Source organism: Diadema antillarum, unplaced genomic scaffold (assembly GCF_040938485.1).
Source record: "Diadema antillarum isolate AM-2024a unplaced genomic scaffold, OU_Dant_1.0 seq00000935_RagTag, whole genome shotgun sequence".
In the NCBI taxonomy this organism is placed as follows: Eukaryota; Metazoa; Echinodermata; class Echinoidea; order Diadematoida; family Diadematidae; genus Diadema; species Diadema antillarum.
The window spans coordinates 68,191-86,656 of NW_027271786.1; the positions used below are offsets into that span (position 1 = coordinate 68,191).

An 18,466-nucleotide genomic window follows, 5' to 3' on the forward strand; every position below is an offset into this window, starting at 1 on the left:
GGAATGTACATTGTAGTTTGACATAAAGCATCATAGAATCAACCGCCTTTGGGGTCGGGAATTTTGTCATATTATATTGTGATTTAGATTCTGCTCTATGCCGATTTTGTTTTATTTTTATCAACTTTGTAAACTTCCCCATAGACTTTGTTCACAAGCCAACTACATCCCACCCCCTTTGGATAATGTGAACCAATCAAACATTGCTTTTACTTATGAATAACATGTCTATACATAGTTATCAGACCAAAAATATTCAAACTGCTTTAAGTCTTTATGGGTGAAATTACAAATATAAATATATATTTAAAAATATTCAAATTGTCTAAATTCAACTTCATCTGTGAAAACAAACTTTTACCCTTTTTGAACATTTGTATAACCCCCATAAAAAATAAGAAACATATAGAGAGGGGAAGTGCGGACTATAAAAATTGCTTGCGGGAACCGGGTAATCCCTGCGCTAATATGGAATTCACACAATCTTGGAGGAAACGGGTTAAATTTGCGTGGAAATATGTAGGGCAATACCCAAAACCATCAGTTCTCAATGGAATATGCAGCTCTTCTACTGGTAAACTAGTGGTACTGGGAGAAAAAATGAGCTGTGACATACGTCCTACACCTGGTTCAGTCATTGCCCAAGATTTAAAGTATCTGAGCCAGAGTCACATGTCACTCTTTGCCATTTCTCTACAGGAGGTAGACAGTACTAAAAAAGTCCTTTACCAGAAATAATATCAAATCATTTAATGAAAAGGTGCTTAAGAAAACTGGACTGTTCCAACACACCTCCCTCAGGTCTGCAACACAGACTAAACCACCTGTTACTATAGGAAAACCAGTAAAAACGGTGTATTATTGTAAACATGCACATAATATGTCGTATTGAGGGTCTGAATTTTAAGACTAGCAACCATGTACATTGCATTGCATTGTACAGAAACCTGGCGAATGCCCTGTGTATAGTCTTTGAATTCAGACATTATTGTTATGTACAAATTAAGGGTATTTTCTCATTTTTTCTGTTGGCGGATTTCTTGGAGCACCCCCTAATTTTGATCCTCATATATATACAAATGTCTGAGGAAAAAATGACACTTTTGTCCGGCGTGTCACGATTATCAGTATATTTGTCACTAAGCCACCCCACTATCAGTGGTCAAAGAAATATGAGGATTTGTGTAGAGCATGTCAGGAATCCTTTTTTCTCCATGTTCTGTCCGTTTTGTTCCCAGATTAAGCAGCTCCAAGAGCATCCAGGTGCTAAACCTGGAAGAATCAGACCACTGCCTTGCTTTACAAAGATCCACACTTCTTTGTGACCACTTAACCAAATGGAATGGGGCTTTCTGCAAAATATAGCTAAGATTTTATATTTTCAGACGCTGAAGTAGCAATTAGACGGTTTAAGCATATTGGAAGATATCAATGAAAAAAAAAATCCGATTTTTTTTCTTTTTTTTTGGGGGGGGGACATAATGTATAATATATACATATTTACATATATGTATATATATATATAAATATACATATATGATACACTGTATTTATATATATATATATATATATACATCAAATCATATCAAACATTTTTGTCCTCTTTTGTTCAGCTCATTTCTAAACCTGCATGTGTCACGGATCAATAATAACTTATTTTGCTCCTTAAGCCTTTATTTATTTTGTTAAACCTTCTTCATTTATTTTTTCATTACTCGTAGAGTTTCGCGTAAAAAAATTAGTTAGCCTTAATGCTGTTCTTGAAAATGCTGAGTGGTCAAGAGTAATTGAAGGTGATGATACTAATCACAACTTGTCAGTTTATCATTTTAAGCGAACATTTAATCATAATTCGGATATTCTAATTTAAAAAAAAGAAAGTAAAGTAAAATAATTAGTAACAACGCAATATTATGAAGCTTTGGTTACAGTTTGTTTTTATTCTTTATGCAGCTGATTGGTCCTTGCGGCTAGTGGGCGGTTGGTCAAATCTCGAGGGTCGAGTTGAGGTGTTCCACGATGGTGCTTGGGGGACAATCTGCAACAGCTCATGGAGTCGTGCGGAGTCACTTGTTGTTTGTCGACAGCTTGGTTATGCCGAGGCCAAAGCACGCCCCAAAATTGGAAAGTATGGGACAGGCGATGGTCCGATGATACTAACCACTGTGCAGTGTGAAGGAGTGGAAGATAACCTGTCAACATGTCAACACACATGGCAAGTGGACGCACAATGCCCTGGTTCAGAGGTCGCCGGAGTGAAATGCTCAACATCAATAAAGCAGGGTCAGTTTCGGAGATGTATATATATATATATATATATATATATATATATATAATATATACGAATATTTGATGCCATTTTCGTATACATATTTTTTTTTGTAATACAGGATAAAATATTGTTCAGAGATCTGACTTACAAATTAATGACCAGGTTTTTTGAGCTCAAGCAAGCTTTTTTGTCTCTGTTTTTTTTCTTTTTTTAATGTTAAGACAAGTGTGTTGACATAAACCCAGTGTTTTGAGTGATAACGATGATTTTTCTTGTGTGTGTGTGTGTGTCAATGTAGTGAAAATATTGATGGTTGTAACAGTAGTCAAGAAATGTTTATAAAACCATCTACCAAGTGCAGAAGATGCCAACTTTTTTAACGAATGTTGTATATGTTTTTATGTCGATTGCTTATTTTATATCTAATCTTCGATTTATTTCTCATCTGCCGGAATAATTTTGTCTCATTTTCATCTTAATCGTTCCATTGCAATAATCGTTTTTTATGTTGTGTCTTTTTGTATGTGTTTTTTGGGGGGATATTTTCTTCCTTTTTTAGTATTTGAACTATTATATTGATGTAAACCTGATGTTTTGTGCAATAATGTCTTGGTGAACGTAATATTGATTGTTGCTATAGTAAAAGAGTAAAAATTAATGGTGGTTTTATTCGAATAAAATTTTCAACGAGTGGTTATGATAATGATAATTAGGGAATAACATGAAGTTGAAGGAGGGGAAGTGGAATACGAAAAATGCAAGAAGAAGACAAGGCAGACGAGAAAATGTATTTTTAAGTAATTTGGATTATCTTTGATAATGAGAACAGTGATGTTAGAAATTTTTTATAAATGCATAATTATGTTTGTTTTGCAATTAATGTTGATATCGTGCAACAGTTTTACACGAATGTGTGTTTTTTTTTTCATTATGGTATGTATTTTTCCATCATTTCCATACCATTTCAGCCTGCGCGCTGCAGTGGATGTTCATCAATGAATTACCCCTTTCAATTTGAATTAAATTCAAAAAACTATTTCGTAACAAGATAATGTAATTTCGTTACGAAAGTATGATTTCGCTGTCAAAAGATACACCGCTGGAATAGCCTCGACCAAATACTATGATCCTACAAGCTCGCTTTTGTATGCGCTCAATCAAGTCAACCTGTTGGATGGTTAAGAGCCGCGGCCCAAACAGGAACAGCATATTCTAGGATTGGTCTAACAGTGGTCAAATAAATTGTTAGAAGATCAGCTGGAGGGAGGCTATGGAACTTAAGTCTGCGTAGGATGAAGAGTTGACTGTTGTCCTTAGGGACAATGCTGTTGATCTTTGTGTCCCATTTCAAATTTTGGCTTAATGAACACTGGTAGTTTAACAACTTTGGTGTTCTCAAGATTGTTAAGCCTTATGATGGTTTGTGGTAGGAGCGTTCTTGCCAAACTTAATCATACTCATGTTTATACACTTCTTGAAGATACTATCACTGTTATAGTTCCTCGAGTTTGTCAGGCAGTGAAGACTAACTGTTGATCTAACGACATTCGACCACCGTTAGGTCGTCCACGTATTAATAGTGCCGAGGAGCAGTAGGCGTGTGATTCAGCTCGCTATTGTTGAAGATGTCATTGCTTAAGACTGCAAAGACAACTGTTCCTAGCTTTGTACCCTGCGGGACTCCTGACGTGAGGATGCATGAATTCACACGTACAAAATAGCGGGATGACGATCGCGATCCATATCTCGAGTTTTTTTGCGAGCGTCCACACGTACCAAATTAGCGGGATAGCGATCGCGATCGGTATCCCGCTAATTTGGCGAGCGTCCACACCTACCGAATTATCCCGCTAATTGCCGATAGAGATAACAGCAAAGCCTGTAAACTCGGTCACACAGCGCCCTTCTCTGCCACTGCCTGTGCGCACTTTCCTTTGCCCATTAGCCGGGTTCACACGTACAAATTAGCGGGATGACGATCGCGATGCTCATCCCGAGTTTTTTTTTTTTTTTTTTTTTTTTTTTTTTTTTTGCGAGCGTCCACACGTACCAAATTAGCGGGATAGCGATCGCGATCGGTATCCCGCTAATTTGGCGAGCGTCCACACCTACCGAATTATCCCGCTAATTGCCGATAGAGATAACAGCAAAGCCTGCAAACTGGGTGACGCAGCGCCCTTCTCTAGCACTGCCTGCGCGCACTTACCTTTGCCCATTGTCTTTTACGCGTCAATGGTGTGGTTGCGCGCTGTTGTTTTGGTGCGCCAAAGAGGTGAAGGACCTCTTCGCAGAGGCCTCGCTGTTCGATGTGCGCATTGCATGATGGGATATAAAAACTCGAGATTCTAATCCTGACCGTTCACACGTACCAGCGCGGGGCAAATTATCCCGCTAATTGATGAACCAGCGCAAGATTTCTTGGGATTAGCATCGCGATGTTTATCCCGTTAATTTTCAGGTTTTTTCTGTCCACACGTGCAAAAAACTCGGGATGACGATCGCGATGCAAATCTCAAGATTTGTATCCCGCTGATTGGTGTACGTGTGAACCCGGCTAATGCTATAACTATAAGTACGTATGGGTGGAAATCACTGATATATCTCTATGGAAGAACAGGATCAGTGGTGGAAATGAGCTGCATGCTTGGCGGAGGTCTGCGCTCTCAGAGTGCTTTTCTAGTCGCTAATCAAATTGATTACCTGCAAGTACATATTGAACTTTCCGTTTTAAACAGTAGATGTTTGACATCTATTGCTTGCATTATAATGATTGTTGCGGAATTATTAAACTTGACATTATAAGAGTCTGAAAAACCTGCATGAATGTGTCAAGACGTTGTCTTTATACTCTCTTGTCTATAGTCCAATACCAATGAGGTTGGAGCCAAGGTTTTGCACAGGCTTATTTGATACCGAAGTTACATTTTTGGATAGTATCAGATTTACTTTGATATATAAAATTGCAAATTGGGGTTTGCTGGTAGGCCTACCTTAACAGACTACAATCTGGAACTCATCCGTAATTTTTAAAATGATGTGAGTTGAAAATAAAAGCTAACGTTGGGTGTCTTTCACTACTGCAGGTCCACCAGTCTCTATGATGAAACGCGGAGGAGCATTTCTGGAAGGCCTTTTTTCAGGAGTTTTAGGTAAAGAGAAAGAATATGAATGTTGAATTGGTTTGAAAGCCCGAAGGAGTGACAACAATGATATACCAGAATGATATTTTGTAAAAAAAAAAATACTTATCATTCGAAGGTCTTTTGAAGGGAGTGCAAAGATACAAGGATACAGCAATAATAGAGAGAATTCCACAAAGAACACAGAATGATGGCGTAGGGTGTGTAGAGTGACTTCAAAATGTCCTTCTCAGCTTTCTGTCTGCGTTCTATTTCCCCCACTTAAAATTTAGAGTCAACATCATCCTGTAATTTTTTACTTTCTCGATTTCTCCCATCCCTTTCTTTTTGCCTCCTCCATTCTCATTTGTTTCTACGTTTCCCTCCTCTTCCTCGTTTTCACATTCATCTCAATCTGTCATCCTCTTCTGCCCTACTTCTCCCCAGCTGCATTTTGACTTCCTTCCCTCCTTTTCTTTCCTTTCTTTCCTCCTTTTCCTTGGATTCTCTTTCCTCTGCTCCTATTCTGCTCTTCTTCTTCTTCTTCTTCTTCTTCTTCTTCTTCTTCTGCTTTCAGTTACATTGTCTATATTTTTGTTTCATTTCTTCGCCAATTCCTCAATCTTTACTTCTTCTTCTTTTTTCGTATTCGTTGCTTTGATTACCTTCCTGTTTGTTGTATCTTTCTCTTCCTCCATTGTTTAGAAAATCTTCCTCTTATGTGGATCCTCATCGTTGTCGGTGGGATTGTGGGTCTGGGACTGCTCTGCGGCTGTTTATCATGCTGTCTCAAAGCGCTCGGTGAACAGGACGACTACTAACACAAACAGCGCCACACAGACTCCATATCGTGCCTCAATCTATCCAGCTGATGTGGATGTGCTCCAGTTTCATCCTTATTTGCATCCTCTTAACGTGGTTTACTCATTACTTACCAAATTTGGAATGAAGAGAGCACTGAAAACATTCCCTCACAATAAAGTAATGTTGTCGTTTGATTAGATATCTTTTAGAATCACTGTATGAAAGTTGAGAACTATAGTCGGAATTTCACATTTTCCTGTCCCAACATTACGCTAGTAATACACTGTACAGGTAATGCTATGGTATCATAAAGATCAATTGTTTTAGAAATTCTTTATTTGAACCATCAAATTTTGTATACCTGGGATTTCCTAACTAAGGACGGAAAGGAAACAGGATTCACATTTCTGAACATCTGTTGCACTATTCTTATTGATAAGGGTAACAATGTTAACGGTTTGTATTTCTGTATAGAGTGGAATTAAATACGTTAAGCTAAGTCGTGTGTTCCTTTAAAGATAAAATCGTGTAAGCTATTCCGCCGATGAAGATTCGTTCATTAGAAAATGATATGTTGCGCGGGGAGGGGGGGGGGGGGGGGGAGGGGAAGGGGGAAAGGGTTAGCCTTATCGTCTAATAAATACGGGGGAAGGGCTAATCTATCATGTCCCATATCCTCGCCAAGGGAATGTAGTGACAGAGAAAATGTTGGATTTTTCTTTAGGTTGTACTAATCTGAAATTGCATTTCCGCGCTTTTACCTTTTATAATGACTCTATGATAAGCACGCAAAACGAAAATATGATTAGAGCGTACATTATATGTAATGGAGCTTTATGCAATCAACTTCTCTGAATAACATGCAGGGGGAAAAAAGAAAGCATATCAATTGATGCCATCGATGTCACAATTTCAAATTGATATAGTATTGTTTGTTCCTTAGAGCTCCAATAAACTTCATATTTTGTGTGAGTGTTTGTATATTTGAAGGGAGTATAAAACCTACACGCACCCCTTAAAACTAATTTGTGGTTGTCCTTTGAACAATTTAAGATTAAACTGAAATACAATAAGAGGTTGCAGGCGTGCCGGGAGCAGTAAAGTATAGGCAGCGTGTACACCTTAATCCATTTATATTCATGTATTTGCTCAGGCGACACTTTGATATTAGTTTGTAAACCGTGTGGATTTCTTTTTTTCTTCTTCTTCATTTGAAGGAGTCTATCTTATTTCCGAAGAAACGAATCCTGCTTCATTTTCGGTTGAGCAAAACATTTCTTTTTTCTTTTGCTTTCTCATTACCGAACTCTTTTTTGTTTCCTGATCAACAGTAACAACCAATGTAAATTTTGGACATTCACAATTCCGGAATAACGACCTGGTAAACACATGTAACAATGCAAAGTAGGCTCTACATACTTATTGTAATTACTGACAAGGAACGACACGGAAAGTGAGTGATGTAAATAATCATTACGTTTTACACGTAGCTTTTTTAGTAGTAGTAGTAGTAGTAGCAGTAGTAGTGGACAAAAAACCCCACACATGGTTTATTTACACGTAGCTTATGACAGAGTGTACACATACACACACAAAACACACACACACACACAAGGAGAGTGCAGACCTCCGCCAAGCACCACCTCCATCCATATTGCAATTATTTTTATCCTAAGTTGTGGTCCTACATTCAAATCATCGTGTGGACTATGAAAACACGCCCTCACTGCTGACCTTCCGCCATTGCATTTCTTTTTTTTTTTTTTTTTTGCCAACAACGCAGTGGCTGTGAGGGTCGCAAAAGCAAGCGCGCCATCTAGCGTTCATGATCGCCTTACTGATATTTGAAAAAAAAATCCTTTAAAAAAATCTGCCCTCCTTTACTCCCCCCCACCCAAAAAAAAAAAAAAAAAAATGCTGATAACAAAAAAGATAGCTCCAAATCTGTTCATATTCTTTTTGATCAATCGGGCAAACAGACAGACAGACAAACAAACAAACAAACAGACAAACAACAAAAAATATAACCTCCTTCAGTGTTCTTGGCGGAGGTAATAAACATCGAAGCGAAATTATGTACAGCAAAACAAGACACACGGCAATAGACACATCACTCTCAAACTGAAAAAGAAGAGAAAGAAGTCGGTCACCTTTGCCGCGCTGAATGTTTAATATTTACGCAATATCAATACAGACGGTGCAGGAGAGAACACGTAGGCCTACTTAGAGACCCTTTTTGCTGTATAAATTGACTCTACTGTATATTTGTGCCGTATCATCGTGTTCTGAAGACCAAGGTAGACGGTATTTTGATGCTGGCGCTACAATGCCAAGCAACTCGCCGGTTCGCCAACATATTTAGAATCCCAGCATACGTTACCCAAAAGGTTGTGTCTAACACCCAGTAAGCTTGCGAATTAGATTATAGGGATGAAATAATATGTTCGAATATTCGAGGAGAGCTCGAAAACCATGACCAGAAGCGACAAGCCCGCAGAGAAAGGATCCCGACCCTTCTTCGGCTATTGCGTGCCCAACATGCGACCGCGTCTGCGCGTCCTCCTTCGGGCTCCGCTCCCACTCTCGGCATCACTGACATCATTGTCGAACCCAACAGATTTCCATTACACGCAATATGGTACAGTTTGTGTTGCTCCCCAAATATATCTTTAAAAAAAAGCTATGGACGCCCTTGGCCATAGCATAGCCTACTGTAAGAGAGAAAAAAAGAGGGGTGGTTCATGTATCAGAACTGCTCTTTTTGAGCAATCAAACAATTTTGATCGAAGTTGGTCAAATCTAGTTGATGATCTTAGCCGTGTTTTCCCGCAAGGCTGCAAAATGTCGGCTCCTCCTGGTTTTGATTTGATTTACGACATTATTCTTTCCTCCACGCGGGATTCAGTTGTCGTTGATATTCAACGAAACGATACTCGACAAAACAGTGCTAGTATGGTGAATAGATGTTAATTGAGCTTTCAACATTTTGCCTAACACTCTTGTGGCATCATCGTGTAACGGCATCAAACTGTCTAACATGAACTATTATAAAAGGCATCATATTAAATGGAATATAGGGTGAAAACTACTTTTATGAAATAGACACACGAACTTCATTAGTTTTCCGACTCCCTACACTGTTATACTCAAACAAGTTTTCCTCTTTTCCAAAATTCATATTTTGTTTTGTTTTGTTGCTTTTTCCTGCTTGAATGATATACATTTCAGATGTACGCGTAAAATCCCAGCAGTCGGGGAAATCACATGTGTCTGTCTATGTTGCTGTTTTTGTGTTTTTATACTGACCTGCCACAGACTTTAAGCGTTTTTTTTTCTTTGCTTCTTCTTCATGAGTGGATTAAATGTTCATTTTGCACGTACGATACAATTGTTTTGTTGTTGTTATTTGGCAAACGATCGGCTATAAAGTGAAATCTGTCTACTCTTCAGTGGACAAGAAATGCTTGTAATTGCAATAGTGTGGTATAATCATAAACATAATATTTTACAACGCAATTTGTTGGATAAATTGTATATTTTCATCCATACTACAGCATAATACATTTAATACCAAATGTCAAAGTAAAGTCTTAAAAAGACAAACTGCAACCCTAAGTTGTTCGGTAGTGCTCGATGAACGTCTGAGCGGCAAAGAAATCGATTATACGTGAACGTTATGATTCGGCCCGATAGTCTTTCTTCGCATTGTTTATTCTAACTCTCTACTCGGACAGGAGAGGATTAGGATAACGTTAATAGTCCGAGGAAAGTGTATAAGGAATATGAAACTCTTCGTTTCTCATGTAAACCCATGTACAGTACAACACATGGAGTGTGGATAACTTACATAATAAATTACCCTCTTTCGGTCATGTTGTGTTAATTTCACACACACATAATAATTATAAAGATCTACATATCTAACCATTTCTTATCCAAGTACTGTACTTGTCAAACGTATAACCACCCTGCTTGTCTACCTATCCTCTAATGAGAGTAGGTGTTATTTCGGATGTTAGTGAACTGACACGGACAAGGCCGTGCATATCTCTTTGCGTTAGTGTAATGTAGTATATTTCTCGCTCCCATTTCCCTTTCATAAACACACACGCACATACATTTGCATAAGAGACACACGAGTAGATATGTAGAAATTGGTGAATGATAATGAAGCGCTTCATAAAGAAAAGGGTCAAAACTTTAAATGTGTCTTTTTGTTACATTAACTTTGATACGATTCAGCATACATCTGAATGCATGCAGTCTCGATTCGCTCAAACTCTTGACAGCTTCACTTCATTTTTTGTTTCGTTCTCCACTGTCTACGGGTAACAGGTATAGTGAAATGAGTTTATGATAAAAGCACCACACACACTTATCCACACGCACATTTACGTAAAAACACGCACACACACGAAATAGGCACCCCAAACACACGCGGGTACACACACACACACACACATGCATACACACACAAACTAGAAGACTGATCATCTTTTCAAAATATGTAGCAAAGAGTGATGCAATAATGTTTATGTATCATTCTTTATTAAACTTGAGAATTCAACATGAAACTGTGTTAACATGAGCGCATTTAACTTTTTATGTTGATAATATGATATGTTTCATAGGTAGGCCTACAGAAATCAGTCGAACGAGACACATGAATCTCTCGATAGAATGCAAAGGTGGGATGGGAAATTATACAGTAATGGAACCACATGTTTCTGTATTGCTTCCTTTCTTATATTGTCCATTACCAGGAGGCAGTGTCTCCTGTGCGTGATGTTGTTTCTTTTATCGACATTGTTCAATTCCTTTGTCGAATTCATTTTTTTACAGGTTGTATGCCAGAGCTACATGTATGTTGGTAACGAACAACTCGAACTCTTTATGTACTTGTCTTTCTCTACCTTCCTCTGTTTATATCACACTCTGTCTGTCTATCTACGTCTCTGTCAGTCAGTCAGACTGTCTGTCTGTCTGTCTGTCTGTTTCTGTCTGTTTTCTCTTCTGTTGCCAATGTTGGCGTACAGCTGGCCTATCTGTCAGATTTTATGTGCATTTATGTGTGTGTATTCCTGTTTTCCGTTATGTTAAAAAATACACAAAATACACGAATAGATAATAAAAACTATTCAAATGATTATTCACGATTATGTTTCTCACACGGCAACCATAATAGCAATGAAACAACACGACATTCGCTATTGTAGAGGCGAGTACGTGGGAAGAGAGCCAGCTATATAGTGAGCTACACGGGAGACATTGATGAGACCCACACCATCGCAATGTGACTGTATTGATCATCTCAAAAAAGTTCTTACGACATAAGACATACAATAGACCACTATTTGTATACAATAGAGTGTTAGATAATAATATGATTGGCAAGCAAAGATTATGTACAGAAAAACCTTCGAACCTCAAACTTATTCAGTTCATGAGCAAAAGATATTGTTTTCTCCATGTCCCCGTGTCTCCTCGGCCCCTTTGTTCACCCCTCAAGCATCTCTTTATGATTGTAGGCAGCATTACGTGATCATAATCATAAGATTCTCTTGTAGAAAGCAGCAAATTGCCAGATTAGAGGTGTAAAACTCAGTGTAAGATAGGTAGTATCAATTACAGGCGTTTCTTACCTGTGTGTTTTTAAATTTTGGGCCCAATATACATGTAAATGGAGCAAATTTGATCATTTGTAGACATTCTAAAAACACTCAATTACATAACTCCCACTAATTTACATTGCAAAAAAAGTGATAGCATTAGACACGACATTAATATTCCTCTATTAGATTGAGTCAAGTCAATCCTTGTCAACCTTTAAACACCATTTACAATGACATACACTTGATAACATTTTCTATTCATTGCTACGATAAAAACTTCATGCATGTTTTATTACTGTGCAAGTAGAATCTTTAAAGTATACAACATGTGTTACAGCATCGTAATCGCGACTCGGTGACATGTATTTTATGGCACCACTTTGCTTTGTAATCCTTTCCTCCTAACTTCCTCGTTACACTAATGCGAAGTAAGAAGAATGTGCGTTACCATCACACAATCCTCCAATCCTCCAAGGATCCAAGAATCCAGGGTAGCCTGCTCTAAAGGCCACCAGACAAACGCCGACCGCTGTTCCCATTGAATGAATTAACAATCTTTATAATACTTGGCTCCTGATCGTCATCACTTCTCACTCTCGACAGGAAAGTCGAATCATGAAGTAATCTCGTGGCGTGTTCCATAGTTCTTTCTTTTCTATCTTTTCTTTTTGAAGTCCCTGAATATAGGCCGGTAGCTGTGCTCAACCTTGAAACTCTGAGATGAGGGCATAGTAGGTCAACAAAAGACCACCGATCTGAAGAAAGAGTATGGACAAACAAATTGAGTTTACACTGGGTGAAAGAGCTAACAGCTTCTTTAAGAAAAAGGAAAGAAAATAATACAAGCGCTGAAGTATACTTGAAATCTATCCTCTCTGTTGTCGTTGTATTCTTTAATACTTCTTTAAGAATCTCGAGATATTCGTGTGTAAATATGATGCCATCAAACATGAAATGCCATGGCAACAAAGTGAATTATTACGTTAATCAGTTTGACTTCTGTGAAAAACTGGCATATTATCCTTTACGTGTACGCTTTACTGTTATATATTGCACACTTTTAGTACAGAAAACGATATCATATTTTAGTCATAGCATTCGGATGTACCGACACTTTCTCAATAACAGCGGAATAGGAATCAAGGCAATAGAATGTCAAAACACTTCGTGCGTTAATTACTTTCATGAAAGGGCCTACTGTGAATCGAAACTGGCGTGATGCCCATTTATTCATATACAGCCATGTCTATACAATACTTTCAATAAAGGAAGTAAAATCTTACCGTGAGAATGAAAGGCTTGGTGATAGTGACAAGGTCGAAAATCGTGTAGCCGATCGGATCTCCACTGAGGCGGTTGAGGAACACATTCATCTAAAAGTTTGCAAAAGAGTGCGAAAAAATATAAACAATACAAAGAAGACAAACTTCAGTAATCTAATGGTATCTGATTTATTCAAATTTGATTTTCGGATACAATTTATAAACAGTCTCATCAAGGAACGACATGAGGCAAAGATCACCTTTTAAGTCAAATTGCATCAGAATGGCGACATAGAATATATTGTTAATACCACGATCCCTAAAATTCTGGTGCCTTTATCATCAGTAGAATGCCGTTAATTACAAAAGAAGTGATTTTTGTATGGTTGACATCACTTCTTCTTCTTTTTTCCCTCAGTTCCATGCGCTATATACGTTGTTAATAACATCAACAATGCCATTCCACACTTATTAAACTTTTGTTTCCCGGAAAGTGGTCTGTCGCGTAATGAACTTACGGTTAATTACAGGAAATCGGGAGCAATGGGTTCAGTTAATTGCGTATTTTTTTTTATTTTTTTATTTGCAATCTAAACAATTCTTAACACATACCTGCATAATTTCCTCATTTGTGATGTTCCACAAGTTCACCATGAAGAGCCTCTCCCTAGGGTCGTGAGCCTGGAATTGAAGAAAGCATGAGATCACATGGAATTTATGACCAACTCTGAGAATTAAAAATGTTTTCGACAGCAGTAGCAACAACATCATACTTAGTTAGTCATGACAGAGACAACATGAAACCGGGACGCCGTCACAAGACTCCATCTTTACGCAATCAGGATTCGGTTGGCATTTTCACATGTGTACATTGCATTATTAACGTATAATGTACGCACAATATATAATGTGTTGTCGTTTCTTTCTTCTTTTTTTTTGATTTTTGACAGACTTAACGTCATCCTCTAAGTAAACAAACACTGAGCGAAATTTAAACAGGTTACAAGATATGAAGAGATGCTTCGGGAAGGCATGGAAGTTTGGGGAGAAAGCGGTAACGACGTAAGACATTAAAACAAATAGTGCATCTCCTCATACACATCGACGCAAGGCGTTTGCTTACTGGCCTATGCTTTATTCATGTCTATCTGTTAGCGTGTCCCCCCCCCCCTCTCTCTCTCTCTCTGTGTCTCTCTTCCTCTATCTCTTGCACGTCAATACACTGGTGAACAGTCTGACTTACCCGGTCACTAACTAGTGCGGCGATCCAAGAAGCAACAATGACATTGATGAAGATAGAGATGATCCACGTCCAATACATGACCCAGCCGGTGATACCCAGAGCGTACTTCACAGGTGAGATGATGCGGTAAAGAAGAAAGCAAGCAAGTGGTGCCATGGTCATGTAAGTTACCAGATTGACGAACGTGAAAAGGCCGTCGTTTGAAGTGTCCACAGCAGTGGCGAGGGCCTCGTGCTGCCGACGAAGAATCTCAAAGTCCTTCGGAAAGCATCCGTCGAGGCGCGCGATGCGGAGGGACTTTTCCAGGCGGGAGTCGAGGAGGACGAACTGACGAGATAACATTAAACATATGAGGATGAAGAAGAGGAGAGGGAAGACCCATGCGGCGAAGTCGTAGACGAAAATGACAAGGAAAAGGAATTGGAGTGGGTAACTGCTCTCCATCGGAGCACTGAAGATCACGCTGTTGTTTCTGAAGAGCTCGAGAGGAAGCATCGTGTTGGTCCCCTGGTTCAGAAAATGGATGGTGATGAAAATGCAACCGATTACAGCGCACACCCAGCTTCCTCTCCGCAGCCAGCGGGGGTCGACGCGAGCCTCAGGGTTCGTTTGGATCGAAACCTCGAAATGGTGGAAGAAGATGGCAACCTTGTTTGGTTTGGACAAGCACCAGAAGAAGACACTGGAGTTGAGGGCGCATTGGAGGGTGAACACCTGGAAGATAACTTTCGCGAACAGGCGCTGGGGATCGAGCAGGGAACCGGTGAAGAATGAAGGGAAGTAGCGGATGGCGTTGAACCAGAGGAAAATCTGAACGACGACGGAGTAATTCTTAGAGTTGAATATTTTCTTGAACAACGTCTTTGGTGGAGGGTTGTGCAAAGGATCAACGATATAGCCGTGCCAAATACCAAAGAATTGCATGCACAGCAGGAGGGGTCTCAGACAGTAGTAGAAATCCATGTCGAGATCTGTGCGATAATCCAACGAACTCCTTCCCTTCTCATTTTCCTCCGGCTCCAGCGAGACGACCAAGTGACCACCATTTTTCTTGTCGTGAACCTGGTCATCGGAGACTTTGATATCGTTGTTTTGCTGCAGCGAACTGATTTTCGGTGTGCCGTTCGACTGAGTGATTGGAGGAATCAGTTCAAACGCTTGAGTGTTTCTAACATAGCCATTGTTAATATGATCTGCATTCGCTGGTGAAACCTCAGTTACTTCAGGCACGAGGGGAGTAACACTGTTTGTTCTAGACATCCTGCTGCTCTGGCTCTCGTTGTATATGAAACGATACCTGCGAAAAACAAACGTTTGAATAGACACAATCTTAGTTATTCAACTATTAAAAAGAAAAAGATTATTATGATGGTTTTCACTTCCATTATTTTCATACAGTATCTTTAAATTTGCAGGAGGAAATACACGTAGCATGCAGATTGTTTCTCTTTGCAGAACTTCTGAACTCTTGCAGCTATCTAAAATCGTCATTTCAAGAAACATAATCATAATAGCATCTCTGCTATCAGCAGAATTCGAATGTGGATCTGTGTAGCAGTTCTGTCAAGAGAATTTTTCATGGTTTGAAACGTACGTCACATCACCAATATGGTTTGAAAATGAAAACTCATTTACATTAAGAACATGGATACAATTGTTTTGCTAGCGTATTGCGTTGGGTCATTTATTAAAAGGTGACGTTCTCTGATCAAACCTTTGCCATCTTGAGCATCTTGTGGCATAAAACGCTTTCTGTTCCGTTATAACTTTGAAGAAGTGTTGGCGGAAACTTATAGTGGTGTGAAATACTTTCTATGAATCGCATTACTGCAGACTTTTAGATTACATCAGGAAGCAATAACGTTTTAATTACGCAATGTAATGAGAAATCACACATGACGCTCAGGAATGTTCTAACTACAGACGCGGTCTATTACGTAATATACACATTTCTTCCTCCACTGGGCGATAGTAAAGTCAGGGCCGGTATTGTTTGTCATCTTGAGCGATCGATATTCTGTACCCCACGGAAACGTCGTTGACGACATAATCCTCTTCATTTTGCTGGATTAAGTATCTCGATGCACCCTGGAGGATTTGGTTCACTCCCATTGTGTGGGCAGATGGCTCATTAATGTGTATTTTATTGTGTTCATTCAGTTATTGGCTAATTTGTGAATTGCACGTGTAAAGAGCGCTGACACCTCCACGGTTCCATTTTAGTCCAACTAATGAAAATCACAATCAGCTATAATACTCTGGGTTTTTCTCCATCAGAGTACCAGAATACAAGTGTATCTACACTGTATGTATCTTAAGGTTGCATCTAAAGATCCCACTCTTTTTCTTTCCAGCAACTTCGTGAATGCTGTGTGTGACACATTGTGGGAGCCGGGCGCCTTTGAATATTCTAAAGATAAGTTGGGCTATCAAATTTTGTTCATTATCATTCTCATTATCATCATCATCATCATCATCATCATCATCATAATCATCATCAAAATCATCATCAACATCATCACCATCATCATCGTCATCATCATCATCATCTTTCCTTAAACTTTTTAGCTGTTATGGAGGTTCCACCCCTGACAAATACACTTAATACCAATGATTTCTTGGTTAAATTTGTGTTAAAGATCTTCGAAAAGTCAACGAAATATTGAGTCAGTTTGTCACAATTTGTCAGAGTTTGCTCGATTGGACGTGCTGCATCTAAAGGAGATCGACATCTCCGTCAGCAGCGACACATACATGTATTCCATTCAAAACGAATACAAATCTGTGTTAATGTGAGTGTGCGCTTATAAAGCTTCGTGAGCATAAATTTGTTTTGAATTTTATAGAGGAGGAAAAGAACATTGCGGTTCAAGCAGGTAAGCTTGGTTTTCATTTGCAAAAATGGGAGCAGTTGAAACTTTCATAGAGTCAGATGTAAGGTCAGTTTAGGCATCAGCATTATGGTGGTCACTTTTTTTTCCCATGTAAAATGTTTAGTTAGCTTCGGTTTTAATTCGGTGTGTGTCTAACTGTCAAAGAAACAGGTAACCAAGATACCACAAGTATGTAGTGTGATTTGGCGTGCAAATGTTGGTATTTGTGAGTGCGCACTGGTGGGTATGTTGTTGTTGTTGTTGTTGTTTTGGTTGATGTCTAGTGCATATTATATGGGTGTGTGTGTTGAGGGAAGGCTACGGGGGGGGGGGGGATATGTTAGTGGGGAAATAGGTGGGGATGTTAGGGTTATAGGTAGATGTAGTTAGGTAAGAGTAGAGTAATGGTTAGTGGGGAAATAGGTGGGGATAGTTAGGGTTAGGTACAGATGTATCGTTAGGTAATAGTAGAATAATGGTTAAGGGGCCAGGCAGGAATATGGTTTGTTTTGATGATATACACATATGGTTATTTTGTTTTGTACGGGGGAGGGGTAGGTTGATTGGTTAGATAGAAAAAAAAAATGATGATGAGTTTTGTTCGGTTAAGTAAAGAGTTTTTTAAATGATATGTTTCAGGAAATGCTGTATTCTCAAGAGAGTGTAAGAGAATTCATGTTATGAAGTGGATATTGAGCAATCTGATCAAGTTGATCAAGATTTTTTTCCCTTTTAAGAGTTATGCTTTATCTGATATATTTATGTATATAGCGTGTGCTCTGCCAAAAAAAAAAGAAAAGAAAAAAAGAAGGAAGTTAAGTTAAAAAGTGATTGAGTAGCACACATTTCTTATTCAGAGTGTGAGTGATAAGGCACATTTGGATTGGCTTGATTAGGCTGATCGAAATAGCTTTTTCTGAGAATTATGCAGATTTTCATGTCATTTTTCTTATAAAAACAGCGTATGATTTGGTAAAAAGAATCGAATAATACTGCATGTTTGAAAAATGATTTAGCAGCACAAGAAAGAAGAATACAGCTGTTTTTTTTTGTTGGTGGACGTATTAATTCTATTGTTAATATGGATTTGACATTGAATGAAACTCAAATAAAGAATATTATAAAACAAAAAATAAATGTGGGTGCGTATGTGTGTGTGTGTGTGTGCGTGTGTGTGCGTGTATGTGTGCCTGTCCGTGTTTGTGTGTCTGTGTACTCCTGAGCCTCGTTTCATAAAAAGTTGATATAACAACTCTTGCTGGAATGCCAATTGTCATGGTA

General features: G+C 38.7%; 1 protein-coding gene across 1 annotated transcript; it reads right to left on the reverse strand.

Moving 5' to 3' along the window:
* Positions 1-12,508: 12,508 nt before the first annotated feature.
* Positions 12,509-16,424, reverse strand: LOC139741574 (uncharacterized). The gene is made up of 5 exons (XM_071652157.1): positions 16,336-16,424; positions 14,313-15,609; positions 13,682-13,750; positions 13,091-13,180; positions 12,509-12,562 (listed from the first exon to the last, which is right to left on the reverse strand). The coding sequence occupies exons 1-5, from the start codon at positions 16,422-16,424 to the stop codon at positions 12,509-12,511; spliced, it is 1,599 nt and encodes a 532-aa protein (XP_071508258.1).
* Positions 16,425-18,466: the final 2,042 nt, after the last annotated feature.